Genomic DNA, 22,813 nt, shown 5'->3' with positions numbered 1-22,813 from the left:
GAAAGCTAACCATGTTGTCATGAAAAAAACTTCAAGCTAAGAGCAATAATCATAGCAACCATTGGCAAACAGTGATTGACTAAAACACAAGAAATATAACAATTATGGAAGATACAACTAAACAGGACACGTTGAACACAAGAAGGAAAATTCTGAAGTCCTAAAACAGGTCTTGATTAGTGGATGAATTTTGGGGTTTGCAAACAGTGCACATGTTACAGAACAGAAGTCCATTGGAAATGTCAGGAAATGATGAAAAGACTATACATGAGAGTTCGTGAAGAATACTGACCTCATGTAGTCTTCAAAAATATGTAAAACATTTAGGTGCTTGGGATTTGTCTGCAGTTGCAAACTTAGAACAGTAACGCATTAGATATGGCACGTAAAACCCATGTTATAAACATAGAACATTGACAATTACAAAAATATGGTTTTGTCAAAAAGTGTCTACACTCCTAGTCTAAGAAAGGATGAAATGGATACGAAAACAAACCGCAACAGGTAGGAACTGAACAGAGAAGGAGAAAGGTACAGGAGGCAAACTCATATTTGCCAGTTGCATGTGCAAATGATATTGCACCAAGCTATGCGACTGCAAAAGAGGGAACTCGACATTGCCATTGCTATTCTGACAAAACAAAAGTAAAGCACTGTTGGGTCTCTAAAAGACTATAATATTATTTGAAAGCACATTTACAGTGAATAGAAACGGACATAGAGAGTGCACAAGATCAAAATATGGTGTTATCAAGCAAAGGGAATTATTCAGCCCAGCTGAAGTTCATAACTTCAGTCATCACCACAAAGCACTGTTTTATGCGTGCACTATGGTGTGACCAAGCAATATGTATACCAGAGCAATTTTTCTATCATAACATGGAATAAACTTATGTACAATTTATCAGAAGTAACAGGAATGAATAATATTTCAGGACCTGCATAAGTTCAATATTCACTTCTCCACATGATTAATGTGTGTTGCAGCTCTGTGTGTATTAATGTGTGTTGTAGCTCTGTGTGTGTTGGTGTGAGTGTTCGGTGTTGTGGCGCTTTTATTTTCCTTCTATGCTTGGGCTGTGTGTGTGTGTATTTGTTTTTGTTTGGATGTAGTTTGTCCTGTTTATCCTCTTCTTAATATAATGACATGCAGTTCTCCTATGTGTTCGAGAAAAAAAAACTTCTCCACATGATTGTTCGTTTCCATGTGCATAATAATAATTTAAAAGAACATAATACATCAGAATTGCGGAACTTCTCCGAATAAGAAATGATGTAAGTTAACCATTTGTTTGTGTTCTATCAAAAATTGAAGAAATGGAAGGAAACTGCAGAGCGCCTCACCTTACTTTACTGAGTGCAATTGAGATTGTAAAATTAACAGATTTCAGAAATTAGAAATGCACTCGCCAGTTTAACTTATTGATCTCTCCATGGACCAGTCAAGTAAACCCGAAATTGGCGGTGAAGCTCAAGGGAGCATTGATCCAGTAATGTGGGGTACTATGCTGCCTAATTGGAGAGAAAATAGACAAGGAATCAAGGTCAGGAGGCACAGCAAGAAGCTGTTCCACTTGTGAAGCCATGAGATGCAACAAAGTCAGACGTGGTATGCGTAGAGTAGAGGAATTTTGGATATATGTCAAGAATGGGATATGCAGAGGGAGGAGCACATGCCACCAATCAATTCAGGTAGAGTCAAACTAGGATAGAGGTTGGTACAAGTCAAGTGTGCATCATCAATGATGCAGTATGCTGGTATCATAGGTAGTGAGATAGGCTAGCGATGATGTTCGGCAATGTTAACCATTGGAGTTCAGGGAAAAGGATACTAATCACTATCTGAGTTTACGTAGAACCTAACATCTGCTGCATATTTTCAAGCAACGTTCTAGATAACAGTTTGCTAGTTGTCATCATATCTTACAGTGTTTGTGTGGTATGCGGCATTGTAAGCGGATTGATAACTACCTATATGTGCACAGGCCCGTCGACTAGCAGGGGCAGGATGGGCACTCGCACAGGGCTCCCAAATAATTGGGGCCTCCAAATCCTAATTAACTTGCTTAAGTATATACTTAATTAGAGATAAAAATAAAAACCCAGCAGGCCAGCAAACAATACTTCAACAACCGATCGTGTTCTGCCTGTTCATCTCCCAGATCGCGCAGTGCCCTGCCGCCGCACCTGCCGAGTGCCGACGCACCCTGCGTCCCTGCCGACTGCCGCTGGCGTCACGCAAGAGCAACAACACGGATCGAAGGCTCGAAGCAGGCCATTCACGACTTCATGTTAGATCGGGGACCTCTGGAAGCCATAGCCATGCAAGCCACTCTAATCAGGTTGTTTCGTTGCTTTCCATTGCCTATACACAGAGTCTGGATTAACTATGGTTTGGTTCATGAATTTCTAATACTACTGGTTACTGCTATTCTTTCTTGTATTTGTGCATTTGAATGTCGTTTTCATTTTCTTCAATCATTCCATGTCTTATGGAAGTAGGGATAGAAAATTTGAATCTGAAGACTAAATTGAGGGCCTGATTCAGAAGTTTGGCACAGGGCCCCCAATTTCTGCGGGACGGCCCTGTATGTGCAAAATAAATTATCAAGAAAAAACAAAGCGATAGTAATGTTTATGGAAAAAGCAAAACAACACTCGAGAAACTCCACCTAGAACATACCAGTCAGCACTTTGTTATTGTCGACCATGTGGATCATCATAAGCATATTCAATAACTGAGTTCCAAATGCATCATATATTGTTTAATATGAGATCATTGCATTTCATACAAATGGCTAAAGATATGCAAACCTAAAAGGAAAAAAAAAACTGAGCCACATGTGCATTTCAAGGCCCACTCAACCACTATATCAGCCTACTTAACTGCTAAATTCAACCACTATATCAGCCTACTTAACTGGTAAATTCAACCACTATGCATATAGCATCCTACCACAGCAGTTACTACCACATATTCCGCCACTTGCAGTGTCATAAAGGCCGATATTTACAGTGCAGGCAGTATAAAAATTGGACTGCAACTAGCATACGAGAAAATCACATTGGTCTGCAATGGTACATACAAAATTAAGACAACAGTTTCCTATTAAAAAAAAGGGGTCTATCTTCAGTAGTATTTATAGATATTTCCACAAAAAGTAATCCGCTTCTACAACCTTTTTGAACATTAATCTCTCAAGGGTTCACTTCCACCCTTACAGTCACTAGATCTGCTAGTAGTCAATCCTGCAGCCAGCTACAATCTAAAAGGTAACTACTAGATTGCATGGTGCTACATACAAGGTCAAAACAGGTAAAATCATATTGTGCCCTAACTCAAGGTATCTGGTCATCTAATGTCACCACTCTCCATGAGGGGATTTTTAGATGCTGATATCTTTAAGCTTTTACCAGAGGAATTTTTGGCCTTACCGAACTTCTTTATTGGCTTTTTTATTGATGTTGTGCAGCTTTGCAGATTTTGCTGCTCTCTAAAGTTCTTTGAAGACAGTACTACCTCATTAAGAGCCTTGTGCAGTGCCTCTTTAGCAATTTTATAGAGTTCAGAGGATTTTGAACATTCTTTTGCACATTTAGCCACATCACAGCAGAGATCATTGAACCTTGCAGTTGAAGGATCGTCACGGTATCCTCTCAGATCAATGTAGTTATCCAAGGTGATAATATTTTTTGCATGCTTTGTCCAGCGTTTCAAGATATAAGCCTTTGGAAGGGCACATACTCTTTCGATAATGAAAATCCGGAGAGCATGCCTGCACAAGATACCAAAGCTCTCGAACAGGCAGCAACTACAACTCACCGTACTTTGATCTGGGTTGAAAGAGACAGTATGTGTCTCCTCATCACCTTCATACACTGTGACATGATACTTGTGTACTGTCTCATCCTCGAGTCTCTCTGCGTGGTACCCAAAGGACTCAACAAATTGCTCCTGAAATATGCCAAATATTGTGCTAGTGAATATTGAACTCCCTTGTTTTTCCACTGGTGACGCAGTACTCAATGCTGGCATTTGAAACATCGTCAAATAATCCGCCTGAGCTTCGGTTTCAAACAAACTGGAAATAGCTTGTCCAAATTGCCAGACAGTCACCTGCAATTGGGTCTTGGACGAGAAGTACTTCTCAACAACCTTCTCAATATTTTCACAGGTTTGTGGCAGCAGGTTTCTGGGATGAAATGCCATCTTCGTATATGCAGGGACCCATTGTTGGCGAATATCGTAGAGAGACTGTAAAAGCTCATTATTTCTGAACCCATGCTTTATGATGACCGAGTTCCAACCTGATTCAAATGATTCTTCTATTCTGCACCCATCAATACACTTCCTTAGATCAGTTATGAAAGGCTCCAGTTCTGGAAACATACCATGTAGCTCATCCATAGTGCCTAAGATATGGTTTTCACAGAAAATATGGTGAGTATCGGGTAGTAGCTTGGCAACAGCAGCTGCCATTCCTTGGTTCAACTCTGTTAGCAAAGAAACTGGGGGGCCCACACGCATTGCTTCAAGCCATTTTTCAAATAACCATGCAAATGATGCTTCAGACTCGTCAACATGTAGTGCACAGCCAAAGACAACAGGCTGCACATGATGATTGACACCTGAGAATATGACGATGGGGATATTCTCCTTGTTTTTCCGGTATGTTGTATCAAACCTAACAGCATCACCAAAATGGTAGTAAGCCATTCTGGCTTTAGCATCAGCCCAGAAGATATTGGCCGTGTGCCCATTCTTGTCTCGCTGCACAGCATAGAAAAATGCAGGGTCCTCGACTTGTGCCTTCTTAAGATATTCAAATAGGCTTTCGGCATCCTCTGGCCCTAAATCATTATACCGCATCTCTCTAGGATGCTGAGAATCTTGGCCATTCAGTAGGAGATTACGTGTGTCGGCAAAATTCTTTGCAATGACAAGTACCTCACCTTGGGAGCGAACACAGCGAACTCTACATGTTGGTGCTGGGTTCAGCTCATGAGTATGATCTAGGATGAGTTTGGAGACCATCCAGACATCTTTGTCCTTCCGAATTATCTCAAACAATGCATCACAACCATCCTTCGAGGGATCCAACGCATGCACTCTCTTGGTATCCTCTCCATTGTTCTCCCGTCCTGAATGGTATCGGTGCCTCGAGCACACAAGCTTCAGCATCTTGAGTGAGTCATCTTGCGACTTGCGGGACTGACGCACACGAGCTTCAAATCCCACGCGGCTGGCATATGAGTAGTAGAATGTCTTCGCAGACTCGAGGGATTCAAACTCCATTCCAATGTAAGGGTCAACAGCGGCATCAGTCTCGATGGCGATATAATGCACTCTGCTGGGCAGCCCGACCTCGTGGTTGTGCTCCTTGGCAAGCTTGGTAACAACCCACTTGCTATCGCCTCTGCGGAGCACCTCAAGCATGGCATTGCAGCCCTCCCGGATGGAGCGAGGTAGCCCGCTTCCTTGTCTTCTTCCCCGTCACAACGCGCTTCTCCTTGCTGAACCCTTCCCTCGAGCACACAAACCATAACATGATAATGGACTCACTGCACTTGGACTTGCGTGACCGGGCAATGCGGACGGAGAACCCGACACGGCCGGTGTAAGCAATGTAGAAGAGGCCTTGGCGGCCTCACCGGACTCAAACTCCATCCCCAGCGGGGGCTCCAGGCAAGGGTTGGACTCGACCGGGAAGAGATCCCTGCAGACAGATTGCGGCTGCGCAGCCGCCGCCGGCGGTTGTGGCTGAGCCTGGTGGTCGACGATCTGGACATTGTGCAGCAGCATCTGGTCGACGTGGGGGCTCACGCCGAGGGAGGCCCAGAAGTTGATGCTGTCGTCCTCGAGGTCCACCACCTGGGGCTCCATCATCCCGTGCCCCGCCGCCTGCCCCCCGACCTCCGTTACCCTCCCCCCCCCCCCCCCCCCAATCTCCTCCCCCGTGTTATCTCCTCCGCTCCGACAGCAAACCAAGAACCAAGAAACTGAAACTAGCTGCCGCCGCCACACCCAATTCAGGAACCAAGAGAGCAACTTCCAACTCCAGCTTCCCCTGGCTCCGGCGCCCTAAACAGCTGTCCAACTCCGCGGGTGAAGAGAGGAATCGCAAGGGGGTGGCTCAATTTGCAGAAATGGGGAGCAAGAACCCTAGAGAATCTATACTATATATTAATCGGTCAAGATTTGGAGGCCTCTCATAGGTTAAGGAACTGGAGCTATTGTAGCATCTGCACTGTAGTTACTGTTTATATGTATACATATATTTACATGTATAATATAGTTTTTTAGGAAATTCTAGAAAAGTAGCGAAATGTATAATAGTTATATTGATAAATCAGTTGAAATAATCCAAATGCACAGAAAAATATCTAAAACTAAAAAAAATATGAAACAAATTTTGTTAGGTTCGTATTACTGTCGTCTACGCATTAAAATTATGTGTATACATAAAAATAATATTTTTCCCCATAATTAAGTGAATGTGTTAAATATTAATAAATTTATAAATAAATATTGAGATGCCTAAAATTGGTCAACATAATTTTTTTAATCTTCTTTTGTCATGTTCTGTGTAAAAAAACGGGCATATCGTAGGCGCTCCAATCCGCCTAGTTGACTTGGTGAGACATGGGGTTTCGACGGAAATGCAAGAAAAGTAGGTCGATTTGGTGGGGGAGGAGCAAGGAAAGACGGTACCTTTGGGCTCCCGGGCTGCTTGATGGTTGCTCGGCGTTGCCTGAGGCTACTGCTGCGGCTGCTATGATCAGCGGCCGGGAGGGGTTCAGAACACTGATCGCCAGTGAGAGAACACTGATTTTTTTCCTTTTTTTTCTTTTTTTATTGACTCTACCTCTCATTAATAAAATCCGCTTCATCACGAAACTGAATTAGTGAAAGGCCTGGATCTGGATGATCCAATTTGGAGTATGTTGGATGACGGATGTGTTGATCTATGTTTTTACCAGATGTATTTTAAATTGAATTTAAAAATATGAGAATTTATTCAGATTCAGACCTCACAAAGGATAATAATTTTACTTTGAACTTATTACAAAGTATGTTCTCTTGTCCTTATAAGCAGAGTTTTCACCTCTTTATATATGAGAAGAAAAGATACACAAAGAAATAGACGTGACAACCCCTGTGGCAGACCTACTCCTAATGGAGCCCAACTACCTTTAGCTTGTCATGATGTCGGATAGGTATGCATGCTCCGCTCTGGTCTGGTCGCCAAAAACAAGCACCTAGGAAAGAAAAATACTTATGTAGATAGCATTAAATGAGACTTGATTGGTTAGGTGAGGACCTGTTCTGCAACCAGCAAGGACTGATGGTAGAATCTTGCTTTGCGACAAGAGGTTGATCGTATGAGTCTCGCCCTGGTCGCGCGATGTGACCGTAGTCTTGACAATACCTGATGTCGGCTGACACTTGGTGGCACAGGACCCGTCTCATGGAGCACCTCTTTACCTTTTACACCGACAATAGTCCCAAGCTCCCTCGTGGATATAGTGGACTGAGTGGTTCACCATAAAGGTCTATGGTTGCTACATTTTACGTGGTTGTGGATGGGTCTAGTCGCACCTCCTAGGCTCTATGTGATCACAAGTTTTCATATGGAGTGGTCATCGATGTAGCCCACATTAATGATCAACTCAGGAAACGTATCCTGATAGGAGGTTAAACGTCCGAAGAGAAAGAAAAATGTGGGAGAGAGAGGAAGGTGTGGGAGAGAGAAACATCAATGGCTACCAGGACCAAAGGAATTTTGGTTCCCCACGCGCGTCCTTTCGAATTTCACGCGGATCCGACCCTGCGACGGTTGAGATACCATGGCAGCCCTTTAAATTGAGGAACCCATGGCTCCCCACGAATCCTTTTGTCATCTCCCTTAGCCTCTAAGCCTTCGCACACAGAACCTTTCGTCTCTGTCTCCATTCTTGCCCTCGCCGCATCCTCCATTTCGTCCGATGGTGCGCACCAACAGCAAGCCCGCCTTCCCTAGATCCAAGTGCAACGGGGTGAGGCTAAAGTTGATGTACGACACCGGTCTGCTCACCCGCCGCCTTTCCTCGGGGTACCGTGACAGGAATAGCTCGCTCGCTCCCCGCTAGGGAGAGATTGTGTTGTTCATCTCATTCTACTTGGCAGGCCTCGTGCTGCCCTTCTCCGAGTTCTTCATCACTGTTATCTCCTTTTATGACATCTTCCACCTCCATCTCAACCCCAACTCCATTTTTATGCTGAGCATCTTTGCTCACTTATGTGAGAACTTTATCGGGGTCGAGCCGTGTCTCAACCTCTTTTGGTTCTTCTACACTTGCCGGTTAGTGACCAGGCCGCCGCCCACTGGAACTTGCGGGTTCTACCTTCGCGACAGCGATGTGGACTCCTACTTTGAGGTGGGCCTCAAGTCGTCGTGGTCGGGCTCGAGGAAGGATTGGTTCTACCTCGCAGCCGATAGTTCCTTGGACAATCTCTACGTGCTAAGCACGCCAGTGCAGGTTACAGATAACTGGGGGAATTTGCTCCTGACTACCCCTAAGTTACGGACCCTGGCCCAACAGGTTGTCCATCTTTGAGAAGTCGGGCTGACGGGGTCGGACGTCATCTATGACGTCATTAAGCATCAGTTGTGCCCCATCCGAATGGGAGCACATCCGGCAAATTCTGCACACCTGTGGAACATCGACTGCTCCCAACTCGATGGCGGACATGACCTCCTCCTCGCTCAATCAACTCAGCAGCTTCGTGAGGTCGAGAGTTGTGGTTACCCTCCCCCCCCCCCTCGACCACACAGTAAGCCTTCCTGCTAGGCGTAGGTATTTCGAGTCCTTTCTTGACTCTACAATTTGTTGTCACAGCAGATCTTCTACCTTGGTCGCGACCCCTCCTCTGGTGCCTCGACTGGATATTCCAGCCCTCGAGCCCGCAGTGGCCCCGATGCCGGAAGTACCGACCGTGACCCCTCCTTTTACCGAACCTTTTGTAGGGCCCGCTCCTGCATCTGACCTGCTTTCCTTGGTCGTCAGCCACCCTGCCTCTATCAGCAAGATGATGGCTAAGAAGGAGGTGGACCACAAATGCGTCGTTTTGGAGAGGTTGGTGGTCGAAGAAAAAGAGGTGAGGCGCTCACCTCTGCAGGAGAATGTTGCGTTTCGGTGGGACAAGGTTGTACTTCAAGAAGAGAAGGTCGCGCTTGTCGTTCCAAGCTGACAGAGGATGAACGGACGATGTGCGGCTTTCTACGGGATGTCTTCATGGTGATGTGGGGGCCTCTAAGGAGTGTCAAGCTGGAAGCCAATGATCCAAAGGAGGAGTCCATGCAGGGCTAGGCCTATGCCATCCATGTCTTGACGGAGAAGTTCACCCAGCTCCCAAGCATCCTAACGGTGAGGGCAGTGAAGGATGTGGCGAAGGCAGCAAAAAAGCGGCGGGGTACTTGCTCTAGTGCTACCACAGTCGCGATCCCAACTTCAAGCTCAAGGCCATTCGGGAGGGTGTCGCAGCCGCCAATCCTAAAACTAAGGCAAAGCTCCAAGCGAAGTGCCAGGGGGCGGTGGAGTACATAGGGTCTCTCTTCCGGGTGGAGACCATTGAAGAGTAATTATCAGATTGTAACTTAGGCCTGTATCATACCTTGAATGAAGTTATTTCGTTTCCTTGATGGGCTTGTGTCGTTACTGTGGTAGTAGAGTCCCTGATCTGTCCAAACCTCCTGCTCGCTCCAAGCCTGCGACCATAGCCATCGAGGACACCAATGACCAGCACAGTTAGGAAGTGGTGGCCAAGTGTGAACTCGGGTTCATGGTCAAGCGAGAGAACTTATAGAGTGATCTTTGAGGTGCGCCAATCTTTCCACAGACTAAACCACGTGTACGCTTAGGCTAGTTGAGCAATACCCGACCAGCTGATCCTTGTGTGCTCTACGATCTATTTTTGACTAGCTTGTCAGGAGGAACTACTCGCAGTGCAAAAGGGACTTGGAGCAGACAACGAGGGAAAATGACTAGCGGTGGGCATATTTCTATGATTGCCTTAGTCGGGCGTTCACCCCCTTCAACTCACTGCTCCGGACCATCGGCGTTCATATCCGCCCACACCCTAGGGATACCATGACCTCGACCAGAGGAGGCAGGTGACCTCGACTAGAGGCTTCGTGAGACTGTCGGTGACCACCTTTTTCAGGTTGGAGTCTCTAGCACCTGTCTTGCCCTTTCCTGCGTCAACGATTACTTCCCCGACCTCAACCTCTCTTCGATAGTTTCTACAGGATTTTGCAGTGTTTAGCAAACCACGGTGGAGCTTGGCGACCATGTAGACTCATTTCTATACGCCACTGGCTCCCTCCTTTGGATCGTCCGGTTCAACCCACTGAGGGGCACCTTTAGATCCTGGGGGCACTGAATAAAATGGTTAGAACCAATCCCTAGGCTTTACCCGAGCGGTCACCTTGTAATATAAGGACTTGCTTTTGCATAATTTTTTCCTGTGTTCATGTGGTGAGTAGACTCATTATTTCTTAGAGGGGATCAAGACTTCCGTACCACTAGCTAGCTAGGTTTGTGGTGTCCAGGACTGCCCTTAGTACGATAAGCCCTTCAGTGGCGACCAGCGCTCGACCCGAGTTAGGACTTGTGGCCTCATGGTCATTATCCCTCAGCAGCTCATATTCCTGATATTGCGCAAGCGACTATATTCATTCATTCCCTCAATTGGGTACTCACCGTATGAGCGACTAGGCACAAAAGACTAGCAGCAAGACAAAGAATCCTAAACTGCTCTAGCCTCCATTCATCTGGTCATCAAAGGCTGCCGACTAGGTGGTCTAAATTTCGAATCAGAAAAACTTACAAGCTGACGAGAGACCTTTCTTTTCTGAGAGATCCTGCAAAATAGAGCATTTGGTATTTGAATCGGAAAAACATACAAGGCGAGGGAAGTTCGATCTTGTCTAGGAGATCCTGCAAAATAGACAAACAGGCTTGTGCTCAAGCAACCCTACACATAGAACTTATGCAACTGATTTATGTTCCAAGAATTGTGCAATTCACGGCCATCCTTCATGTGTGTTTGACTGCACCAGGTCAGGTAACCTCCACCACTGTGTAAGGCCCTTCCCACTTAGGGGAGAACTTGTTCCGACCTATCTTATTCTGGATTTTTCTAAGGATGAGGTCGCCTACGACCAAGGTTCGCTTCGCTCCTGCACCTTGCGGTTGTGGTAGCGCCTGAGGCTCTGTTGGTACTGGGCTGCTCGGATTAGAGCATGATCGTAGAACTATTCGACCAAGTTTATATCATCCTCCCGCCGAGCCACATGGTCGTCATCCGAGTAGCCGGTTACTTAAGGAGACTGGAGGGCGATCTCGGAGGGGAGCATTGCCTCAGCGCCAAAGGCTAGGAAGAACGGAGTTTTAGCAATGGCCCTGCTAGGATTGTTCACAATGACCAGAGTAATATGGGGAGTTCGTCCACCTAGTGTCTTGAGTAGCTCTAAAGTCGATCAAAGACTCAAGTTTTGACCCCTTGCAGTATCATCCCATTTGCCCTTTCGACCTGCCCGTCGCTCTGGGGGTGTGCCACAAATGCGTAGCATATTTTGGTCCTAATCTCTTCACAGTAGTCTCTAAATGTGCTACTGATGAACTAAGTCTCATTATCTGTAATTATGCGATTTAGACTGCCAAACCACACTACCAGCCCTCGTATGAACTTGATCATTGTCGCGGTGATGATCTTCTTAACTGGCTCAGCTTCAATCCACTTAGTGAATTTATCGATTGCCACGAACAGAAATTCAAACTCGCCAGGGACCTTGGGAACAGTCCCACAATGTCGAGCCCTCAGACAGCAAAAGGCCAAGAGAGTGGTATGATTTGTAGTGCTTGGGCTAATAGGTTGGTATGTCGGCCATGGTACTGACACGGCTCACACCTTTTCACCAGCTTAAAAGCATCCTGGAGGACCGTGAGCCAATATAATTCTTGCTGGAATGTTTTTCCAACCAGAGTGCGATATGAAGCATGACCACCATATATGCGTCCGTGGATATCAGAGAGCAGCGCGCTACCCTCTTTCTGAGTGATGCACTTCAGTAAAAGGCTATTGCTCCCACTGCAGTAAAGGTGTCTCTCTACCAAGGAGTATCTGCAGGCTTGTTGTGTGACCTTTTTTGCTAACGCATCATCATCATGGATCACTCGATTCTGATGGTATGCCAAAATTTGGTCCGTCTAGGTCGTACCTAAATCAAGCTGAGCGACCAAATGAAAGCCACCCGAGGACTGCACCAAAGGAGATGTGTTGCCTCCAAAGGTGTTACCTCGGGTGCTCCATTTCCATGTGGAGCATCTCCTTCACGTTGGCCCAAGACCACGGTGGATTGTCGTGTGAGTCTTCCTTCAAAGACTCTAACTGAGACAGGTGCGCGAGAAGAAGCTAGATTGGTTAGCTCATCGGCGAGGAAGTTGTCCCTACGCAGGACATGCTTAACCTCAAAACTGATAAAGCATCGCTCCAACTTTCTCACTTTAGCGAGGTATGCCATCATTGTCGAGTCAGAGCACTAAAATTCTTTTTGCACTTGATTTATGAATAGTAGCGAGTCTACTTTCGCTAGCAAGTGATTTATATCAAGTACGGAGGCTGCTCTTATTCCTGACAAGAGGCCCTCATATTCTGCAACATTATTAGTGGCATGAAAACATAATTAAACTATGTACCTGATGGTGTTAACGGTAGGTAAGGTCAAGACTACTCCAGCCATCGCTCCCTTTAGCGTAAACGACCCGTCAAAGTGCTTGGTCTAATGCTCGTCCACCTCTGGTTGATGTTCCTACTTGGGCTCAAAGGATAACAACTCGGCCACAAAATCAACCAACGCTTGGGACTTGATAGCTGTTCGGGGGACGAACTAAATATCAAATTCCCTGAGCTCTACTGTCCACTTTGTTATTCTTCCTGCCACATCCCTACTATGGAGGATTTCTCTAATTGGGAGCGAGGAGATTTCCTTGATTTTGTGGGCTTGGAAATAATGTCTGAGCTTGTAAGAGGCCATCAGCATGGCATAGAACAGTTTTTGTGCCTATGGGTACTGTCGGTGAATCAGGAACCGGGGGTCCCCGAATCCCAAGGCCAGGCCAGCAATCCGCCACATGGCGCCATCCCGCGGAGTCCCCCCCGCAAGGTAAAAATGATTAAGTCCCGGGAGAGGGCGCTTGGGGCCACGGTCAGTGGTCCCCGAGTACCCAAGTTCGCCGATGATCTGCGAAGTCTAAGTACCGGGAAGAAAGTGCTCGGGGAGGTATACGGCGACCCCCAAGCACCCGAGTTCCCCGACGATCAGGAAAGCTAAGTACCGGGAGAAATGTGCCCGGGGCCGCGAGCGGTGGCCCCCTGGGCACCCGAGTATCCCGAGGACCCACTGAAGGAAGCTCCGGGAGAGAGTGCTCGGGGCTGCGTGCAGCAGCCCCCGAGCACTCGGTCCCCCAAGGATCCGTACAAGCGTGCCCGGGAGAGAGTGGTCGGGGAGGTGAACGGTACCCCCAAGCACTCAGTTCCCCGAGGATCAAGAAAGGGCATTCCCGGGAGAGAGTGCTCGGGGAGGTGAACAGTGACCCCTGAGCACTCGGTTCCCCGAAGACTCAGAAAGCCCCTTGACAGTGACTCCCGCAGGGACCCACTAATGAGGTGTCAGCCAATCAAAGGCCCAAAGCCGCATTTAAGAGCGCGCGTGGCCTGTCGCCTCCAACTGCTCCCACCACGCTCGGTGTCAGTTCCTGCCACATTCTGGCAGAAGGGCGTGGGGTCATTGAAAGAACATGTCCCATCACGTGCCATCCGGCCCGTCTCGGGATAACATCGTAAGGGCCAAGGCGTTCCGTCTGCCGCGCTACTGTGGCAGGAGAACAAGACAGGGCGGGCACGCCGGGCCGCTCTGCGGCTGCCCGGTGGGCCCTCTCCACGGCGCCCATTGCCAGTGGATTTATGGTGACAGATGACCGGGCGTGGGACGCATTTTCCACCCCCAGTCACTTCGCATAGAGGCTATGATGACGCCCTTTCCATTTATGGTGTCTCGGAACTCATGCCCCCCCCCTCCCGTTCGGGGCACGCTACTGCCGGTGGGTATTTAAAGCCACCGGCAGCACGGACAGAAAGGCTCATAAGTGAATCAATCGCTCAGAGGCTTTTGGGAGAAGTTTTTCGAGGTAGCGAAGAGATGAGAAGATCGAGAGCACCCAAAGACAGCAGATACACGCAGACCGAAGAACAAGGAGCCTCAGGCTCTAAGATAGACAAACATTCTTGTAACCAGCAATATCCTTGAGGGACATTTCAAGGCATTTATAGTATCCATACAGGAGTAGGGTGTTACGCCTCCGTGCGGCCTGAACCTGTCTAAACACCGGCGCATTTACTCCATTCCGCGCTAGATCATTCCACCCCACCGGCCATCGCATTCATACCCATTTATTTCTCCAGCGAACATATTCAGGATCATCCCCCCGGCCGAATCTCTAAAAAGGGGTCCCTCAGGATCCCTGCGACAGGAGTTAACCCTCCGACAGCTGGCGCGCCAGGTAGGGGGGAAGCATCCCTGAATTTGTTTGTTTGTTTTCTTCTGTAGAAAAAATGGCCGGTGGTCATCGCCTCCAGTGCTCCGGCTCCAGCTCCAGCGGGGAAATGGAGCCCCTCGCTCAGGAGGCCCCAGTCGCTGCTGCGTCCCAGCAGCAGCCGCGATCTGCACGCACGGCGTTCCCCTCTCAAGGGGACCAGGGCGCTGGGCCCAGCAGGGCCACCGCTGCCGTCACCGGTGCACCACCCAACCCCCAGCAGGTGGCCGAAACTCCTGCCGTTAGGTCCGCGTCTGTACAGCGCCGGGCGCCGCTCCGGCGTAGGCTCGCCTTCGGCGAGGCCAGTCCCGGGAGCGCACTGCTTGCGGTGCACGCTCTCATCAGGCATCCGCCAGTCCAGGTGGCGGAGGAAACCCCGGAGGGCCGCTGGCTCCAGGAAGTCGCCGCCTTGGTCGGCACAGCCCGCCGCCAAGTGCTGGCCGAAAGTTCCCGCGCCACCACCCAGCGTGGCGCCGCTAGGACCGGCCCATCGTCAGGTGGCGGTCACGCTGGCCGGGGGGCCTCCAGGCGAAGCGCAGCCCCCTTGGCTACTTCCGGAACCCAGGACCTCCACTTACACCTCAACGAGCGGAGGGGCATCGAAGACGCGCGCATCACTCTCGAGCGCCAGTGGGAGACCCGGCAGGAGGCTGAAGCTGAGGACCAGGCCTCCTCTTTTCCGGCCCATGATCGCTGGGCCTCCCTGGCTCACCGGCGTTCACCGCCCAAGGGCGTTGCCTGCGCCGCAGGGTATGGCACCGGTTGCTGTGCCTTCACTAGTGAGCTCCGCCGGGTCAAATGGCCCACCAAGTTCCGCCCCGAGCTGCCAGAGAAGTACGACGGGTCCATCGACCCCGTCGAGTTCCTCTAGATATACACCACCGTTGTGCAGGCGGCTGGTGGCATCGAAAAGGTGATGGCTAACTACTTTCATGTTGCCTTGAGGGGCTCTGCCCGCTCTTGGCTTATGAACTTACCCCCAGGGTCTATCAGCTCCTGGGATGATCTTTGCCACCAGTTCGTGGCTAATTTTCAGGGCACATTCACGCGCCCCGGCCTGGAGTGCGACCTCCACGCCGTCAAGAAGAAGGAGGGGGAGACACTGCGGTGCTTTATTCAGCGCTTTAGACAGGTCCGCAACACCATCCCGCGGATAACCCCCCACGCTGTCATTGTCGCATTCCGGCAGGGCATCCGCGACGAGCGGATGCTTGAGAAGCTAGGTACACACGAGGTCGAGACCACCGCGGAACTTTTCGCGCTGGCCGACAAGTGCACCAAGGCGGCGGAAGCTCGGGCGTGGCACGTTCCACGCCCTGAGCACCCCACCACCGATCAACCAGGTCCTTCCCACTCCGACAGGCGGGAAAAGAAAAAGAGAAGGAGGCGCGAGGCTATCCCCGTCAAGCCAGCCCAGGGCCCCGCCCGTGGGCCGGCCCAGGAGCCCGACCGCCGGCAAGCACGCCGGGCGGCCACCGACAGACGGCCCGCGCCCGCAAGGGCTCTGGCCCGAGCCCCTCCTAGGGCTCCGGCTCACGCAAGGGCTCACTCCGCACGGTCAAGGGCCTCATCGAGCAGCGCCAAAGGGACCGTGAGGAGCCCCGCCAGGGTGGCGACGACGGAGCCGCCCCCAACAACCCAGAGCTCAGCTTCCAGGAACCTGAGCACACCGTCGCCTTCATCGACGGAGGCGCGTACACGCCCTCCTCCCGCCGCAGTGTCAAGACCATGCGGCGCGAGGTGTGCTCGGTGACCTCGAGTGAAGAGTCCGTAAGGCCCCTGAAGTGGTCGGACGCTCCGATCACATTCAGCTTGGCCGATCACCCTGCCAGTACTGCAGGCGTGGGGCGACAACCCTTGGTAGTGTCCCCCACCATCTGCAATGTGAAGGTCAGCAGAGTGCTGATCGATGGGGGCGCAGGCCTTAACCTCCTCTCCAAGGAGGCTTTCGAGAAGCTGCAGGTGCCCTTCAGGCGCCTAAAGCCGTCGCTCCCGTTTTACGGGGTAACACCCGGGCACTCCCTGCCCCTCGGGCAGGTCGAGTTGCCCGTGACATTCGGGAGCAGGGACAACTTCCGGACGGAGAACGCCATCTTCGACGTCGTGGAGCTCCCTCTCCCCTACAACACCATCCTCGGGCGCCCGGCGCTCGCTCGATTCATGGTGGTCACGCACTATGCATACCTCACGGTTAAGATGCCGGGCCCAGCAGGCCCCATCTCCGTGTCCGCCGAGACCAGCAGCGCTGTCTCCTGCGCCGAGCAGTTATACTCGGCCTTGGTCTCAGCTCGAGCCGAGGTCGAAGGTTGTCCAGGGGGCCCAGGACCCTCTTCATCCAAACCCCGACTCGCTGCCGATGCCTCCTTTCCTACGAAGGAGGTCGTGGTGGGCGAAGACGCCTCCCAGGTCGTCCAAATCGGCGGTGACCTGGGTGGCAAATAGGAAAGCGCGCTCGTCGCCTTCCTCCGGGCTAACGTCGACGTGTTTGCATGGCAGCCGTCCGATATGCCCGGGATCCCTAGGGAGGTGATCGAGCACCACCTGGCTGTGCGCCCGGATGCACGCCCGGTGAAGCAGAAGGTCCGGCGGCAGGCGCCCGAGCGCCAGGAGTTCATCCGGGAGCAAGTCAGCAAGCTCCTTGATGCCAGATTCATCCGAGAGGTCCTCCACCCCGAGTGGCTGGCAAACCCAGTTATCGTCCCGAAGGTCAACGGCAAGCTCCGCATGCGCGTGGACTACACCGATCTAAACAAGGCTTGCCCCAAAGATCCTTTTCCTTTGCCCCGCATAGATCAGATTGTAGATGCAACCGCGAGATGTGATCTTTTGTGTTTTTTAGATGCAAACTCTGGTTATCACCAGATTCGCATGGCCATAGAGGATGAAGAAAAAACTGCTTTTACCACTCCGGTGGGGACTTATTGCTATGTGTCGATGCCTTTTGGTTTGCGCAACGCTGGTTCTTCTTTCCAGCGCGCTATCCGCATCACCCTTGATTCGCAGGTTTGCCACAACGTCAAGGCCTACATCGACGATCTCGTGGTCAAATCCCGAGACCGCGCCACCTTGCTCGAAGATCTTGCCGAGACTTTCAACAGTCTCCGCACTACCCGCCTGAAGCTCAACCCCAAGAAGTGAGTCTTCGGGATGCCCGCGGGCAAGCTCCTCAGTTTCTTGGTTTCCAGCCGAGGGATCGAGGCCGATCCAGAGAAGATCCGGGCCATCGAGCAGATGCGACCCCCAGCTTGACTCAAGGAGGTTCAGCGTCTCGCCGGCTGCATGGCGGCCCTCGGGTGCTTCATCTCCAAACTCGGGGAGCGAGGACTCCCCCTTTTCAAGCTTCTAAAGAAGACCGGCCATTTTGACTGGACGCCGGAGGCCGAGCCACTACTGCTCTACGTCTCGGCCACTCCTCGGGTCGTGAGCATGGTACTGGTGGTGGAGCGCGATGAGTGCATGGGGTTAGGTGCTGGGTCCCAGCTCCCGGCCACCCCCCGAGCACTCCCCTGTCCTCTTGGCTCCCCCCGAGCAGGGGGTCGAGCCCGAGCACTTGGCTCCCCCTGAGCAGGGGGTCGAGCCCGAGCACTTGGCTCCTCCCGGCCAGGGAGTCGAGCCCGAGCACCCAGTCAGCCCCGACCACATCGCCGAGCTCGGGGGCTGTAGCAGGCCCTCGGGTGAAGCAGCAGCCCAGGCCCGCCGGGTATAGCGACCGGTGTACTTCGTCAGTGAAGTCCTCCGGGAGGCTAAGACAAGGTACCCCCAAGCTCAGAAGCTGCTCTACGCCGTGCTCATCGCTTCCCGGAAGCTGCGCCACTACTTCCAGGCGCACAAGGTCTCGGTGGTTACTACGTACCCACTGGGGCCCATCCTCCGGAACCGAGAAGGCACCGGGCGCATCGTCAAGTGGGCAGTGGAGCTGGCGGAGTTCGACCTGCACTTTGTCAGTCGCCAGGTGATCAAAAGCCAGGCGCTCTCTGACTTCCTGGCAGAGTGGACACCCGTCCCTGAGGTCGTCCAAGAAGAAATCTCCACATATCTCGAGCATGATTCGCCCGGGTACTGGATCATGCATTTCGACGGTTCCCTCACGCTGAAAGGCGCGGGGGCCAGAGTGGTTCTCACCTCCCCAACGGGTGAAGAACTCCGGTACGTCGAGTAGCTGCAGTTCCGCGTCCAACAACATGGCGGAATATGAGGGCCTCATCGCCGACCTCCGAGCCGCGGTGGGCCTCAGGATTCGTCGCCTCCTGGTCAAGGGAGACTCCCAGCTGGTGGTCAACCAGGTATCGAAAGAATACCAGTGCACGGATCCTCAAATGGCGGCATACGTGGCAGCAGTCAGGAAGCTAGAGAAGCACTTCGACGGCCTAGAGTTGCGGTACATCTCTCGCCGTGACAACACTCTGGCCGATGACCTCTCTTGCCTGGCCTCCTCCCGTGCGCGCGTCCCTGCCGGAGTCTTTGAAGAAAGACTCACACGGCCTTCCGTCCTGCCTGCCGAACAAGATGAAGGGGAAACCTCGAGCTCAATTCAGGGGACCCCGACGGCGCCCTCAGTGGGAAGCCCCGACAGGGTGCCACCGTCCGGCGAGTGCGCTGCACTTGCTGACAGTTCTCAAGATGCCTCGTGGATGGACGAGATCCGAGGGTACTTGAAGGAAAAGTTCCTCCCCGGGGATGAGGCCTCTGCTGAAAGAGTTGCTCGGTAGTCCAAACGCTATGCCATAGTAGATGGGGATCTCTACCGGCGTAGCGCAGGCGGCATCCTCCTGAAATGTATCACCCGGGCAGAAGGCAGCGAGCTTCTCGCTGAGGTCCACGAGGGCAAGTGTGGTGGCCATGCATCGTTCCGCACGTTGGTCGGGAAGGCCTTCCGGCAAGGTTTGTACTGGCCTACAGCCCTCCAGGATGCTTCCGAGCTGGTTCGGCGCTGCAGGGCATGCCAGTTCCACGCAAAGCAGATTCACCAGCCAGCTCAGGCTCTTCAAACCATCCCCCTATCATGGCCTTTCGCGGTCTGGGTACTGGACATTCTGGGTCCATTCCCCCGAGCAATCGGAGGCTATGAGTACCTCTACGTCGCCATCGACAAATTCACCAAGTGGCCGGAGGCGGTTCCAGTCGTCAAGGTGACCAAGAACACGGCGCTCCAGTTTATCCGCGGTATCACCAGTCACTTTGGTGTCCCCAACCGGATCATCACCAACAATGGCACTCAGTTCACAAGTGCCCTGTTCGGGGACTACTGTGAAGACCTCAGCATCAAGCTCTGCTTCGCCTCCGTCGCTCATCCTCGGAGCAAAGGGCAGGTCGAGCGCGCCAACGGGGAGATACTGAATGGGCTCAAAACCCGGACCTACAACGTGCTCGCAAAGCACGGGAAAGGGTGGATCGACGAGCTGCCTGCCGTGCTATGGGCCAATCGGACCACGCTAAGTTGCGCTACCGGGGAGACTCCTTTCTTCCTTGTGTACAGTGCTGAGGCGGTCCTCCCCTCCGAGCTCACTCTGGGCTCCCCTCGGGTGCATGCCTACTCTGAAGGCGAACAGGAGCAGCAAAGGCGCGACGACGTCGACTATTTGGAAGAGCGCCGGCGGCGTGCCGCCGTCCGGGCAGCCCGCTACCAGCAAAGCCTACGGCGCTACCATCAGCCTCACATCCGGGCCCGGTCTCTCGAGGTGGGGGATCTAGTTCTCCGACGCGTCCAATCGTGCGAAGGAAGGAATAAACTGTCCCCTATGTGGGAAGGTCCCTTTACCGTGATCGGTGTCCCGCGAGAAGGCTCCTTCTGGTTGGCTGCAGAAGATGGGCAGCTGCTCCCCAACGCGTGGAACATCAAGCACCTGCGCAAGTTCTTCCCGTAGATGGCCATGTTTGCAGGCTCAGGTCAACCAGGCCGGGGGCTTCCCCCCCACCCAAGTTGACTGGGGGATACCACTAACTGGGTAAGTCACCCAACCTTGTAAAAAAATTGTCAATACAATACATATATCAATGTGCCGCTCTTATGTCAAAATTTCATTTTTCTGGATTCCATATGTTTAATCTGTCTGGTGAGATGCTCGATTGTGCGAGAAAAGTTCGCTCTCTCATTTTCCCCGTTGATAAAAGAATCCCGATCGGTATGCACGCGGGCAGTTGCCGCTAACTTACGTCTGTTGTGGTAGGCTGTGGTGTTCGGTGTCGTGGCAGGCTCCCGGGCATCACCGAGTCCCTGGGGTTCTCGGGTAATCCTATCGCTCAAGCTGCTCGAGTAATCCGGAGCCTAGGCCCCAGGGGCGAGCTGTCGGTGCTCGGTCTGGTCTGTCATACCCGGGCGCCACCGAACCATAGGACCTCTGGGTTATGCCTCTGCCTATTTCTGTCCGCCGGTCTGGGTATTCGAGAGGTCTCGGGTTGAAAGAGAGAGTAGTCTATAATGAGTACCGCACTAACAGAGCGCACCAAGCAAATAATTTCTCTATTTTTTCTCAAGTCATAGATCGACAATCAAAAGAGAAAGCAGCTCGACCGCGAGGGCCTCAGTGCCCAGGTCACTGCTCGGCCCTAAGGGTCCTCGGGTGGTCCTACCACTCAGGCATGAGTGGTCGGGATCTCCTGATCCCGGGCCCCCCTTGCGCCCCTAGTGCTCGGGCGCCCCAGCCGTGGGAACCAAGTTCTCGGGCACCCCGAGCTCGGAGCGTATGCCTCTCCTGGATCGGTTGGCCGAAATGCTGATAGCTGTCCAGTGAGTGGTTAAATTCATATGAATTTACATTCAGTAACATATTGTTCCCGAGTTTTCCTCGGGGGCCCTCGTACTCTAATCTGTTCGGCGAGATGGTCTCCTCGCGCACAAAACCCTGCCACGTGTCCGCTTTTCCCGGAACGACAGAACGGACAGTAGAAAGGTGTACCGTACGTACGGAAATGTCTGACCGAAGTCTTTCATGGTGGTCGTGGTGTTCGGTCCGCTTAAAAGGCCCCGAGCACTACCGAGCCTCTAGGGTTCTCGGGTTATCTCACGGCTCAAGCTGCTCGAGCGGTCGAGAGCCTAGACCCTGGGGGCGGGCTGTCGGTGCTCGGTCCGGTCTGTCCTACAGGCACCACCAAACCGTGGGGACTCTTGGTCGCATTCCCACCCGCACGTGTCTCCAGTCTACCTGTTTGAGTGGTCGCAGAGTGGGAAAGTGTTCACTAGTCATGGCGTGCTCCGTGCTGGATCGATCTATCTCCCGAGCAAGAAAGTTCGTGCCTTTGTCTTTTGACTTAGCCGTTGTGGACTCGCGAGCGCTCAGGGGCTGAACGCGCCGAGAAGGCCTCACTGCTTGGGCGATGAGTGGTCGGGGCGACTTCGTTCTCGGGGAGGGAAAGGTCGGGCCCGGTCTGACTGAGTACTCCTCGAGGCATCAAGTGAAAAGAACAGAAACTTCATCAAGCACTCAGAAGAACACTGGAGTTGCAATCCCAAAGAAAGGCTTCCATTATATTCACAAAAAACGACAGCTATTCTGAGGGATCACTCCCATATTTACATCAAGTCAAAGAAAAAGAAAAACTACAAAAGCCTACTCTAAGTCGGAGCCCTCGCCGCTGCTCCCCGGGTCCGGAGTCGGCGGCGCCTCTCGCGTGAAGCAGGCCGCCACCTCGGCAGCGGCGCCCCGAACTGCCTCCCGGGCGACCTCCTCCTCGGCTTCGACCACCCCTTCCCGAGCTGGTTCCAGCGGGAAGCTCAGGTCCCAGCTTTGGTAGCAAGCCACGACATGCTCGGCCACCGCTTGGGCCAAGCCTCGCCCTTCCCGGGCGGCTAGCTCCTGGACGGCCTGGGGGAGCGCCTCGAGGCGCTGGCTGATTCTCTGGACGCCAAGGGCGATGTGGCCGATGCCTGTCCCCTTAGTCTCCACGTGGACTCGCCCGAGCCTGGCCACCCTCACGGACCTCTACGCTTGCCGAAGGATGTCTTCCATCATCAGCGTCACGTTGGCCCATTCGGTCTTGGCGGTCTCGAGCTCCTCCATCATGCTCCGCAGCCGCTCCTCGAGGCCCTGACCCCCGGCCGCGCCGGCCACACCGGCGCCGGACGCCTGGGCTTCAGCCTGCTTCACCCGCTCTGCAAGGGCGGAGAGGGCCTATTCGCGGGTGATCAGCTCTGACTCCCACTTGGCGGCCTGCTCCTCCCGAGCGGCTGAGGCCAGCA

At 52.3% G+C, this 22,813-nt stretch overlaps 1 protein-coding gene across 1 annotated transcript; it reads right to left on the bottom strand.

The window, feature by feature from the left end:
• Positions 1 to 3,352: 3,352 nt before the first annotated feature.
• LOC133896055 (protein FAR1-RELATED SEQUENCE 5-like) lies at positions 3,353 to 5,437 on the bottom strand. Its single transcript, XM_062336570.1, has one exon. The coding sequence runs from the start codon at positions 5,435 to 5,437 to the stop codon at positions 3,353 to 3,355; it is 2,085 nt and encodes a 694-aa protein (XP_062192554.1).
• Between the last annotated feature and the right edge of the window lie 17,376 nt (positions 5,438 to 22,813).

Source organism: Phragmites australis, chromosome 16 (assembly GCF_958298935.1).
Source record: "Phragmites australis chromosome 16, lpPhrAust1.1, whole genome shotgun sequence".
In the NCBI taxonomy this organism is placed as follows: Eukaryota; Viridiplantae; Streptophyta; class Magnoliopsida; order Poales; family Poaceae; genus Phragmites; species Phragmites australis.
The sequence above is the reverse complement of the archived record's forward strand: the minus strand, read 5'-3'. Positions and strand labels throughout refer to the sequence as shown.

Excerpts from the sequence above, each read along its gene's own strand:
- LOC133896055 (XM_062336570.1), bottom strand. The coding sequence starts at position 5,437 with ATGCTTGAGGTGCTCCGCAGAGGCGATAGCAAGTGGGTTGTTACCAAG.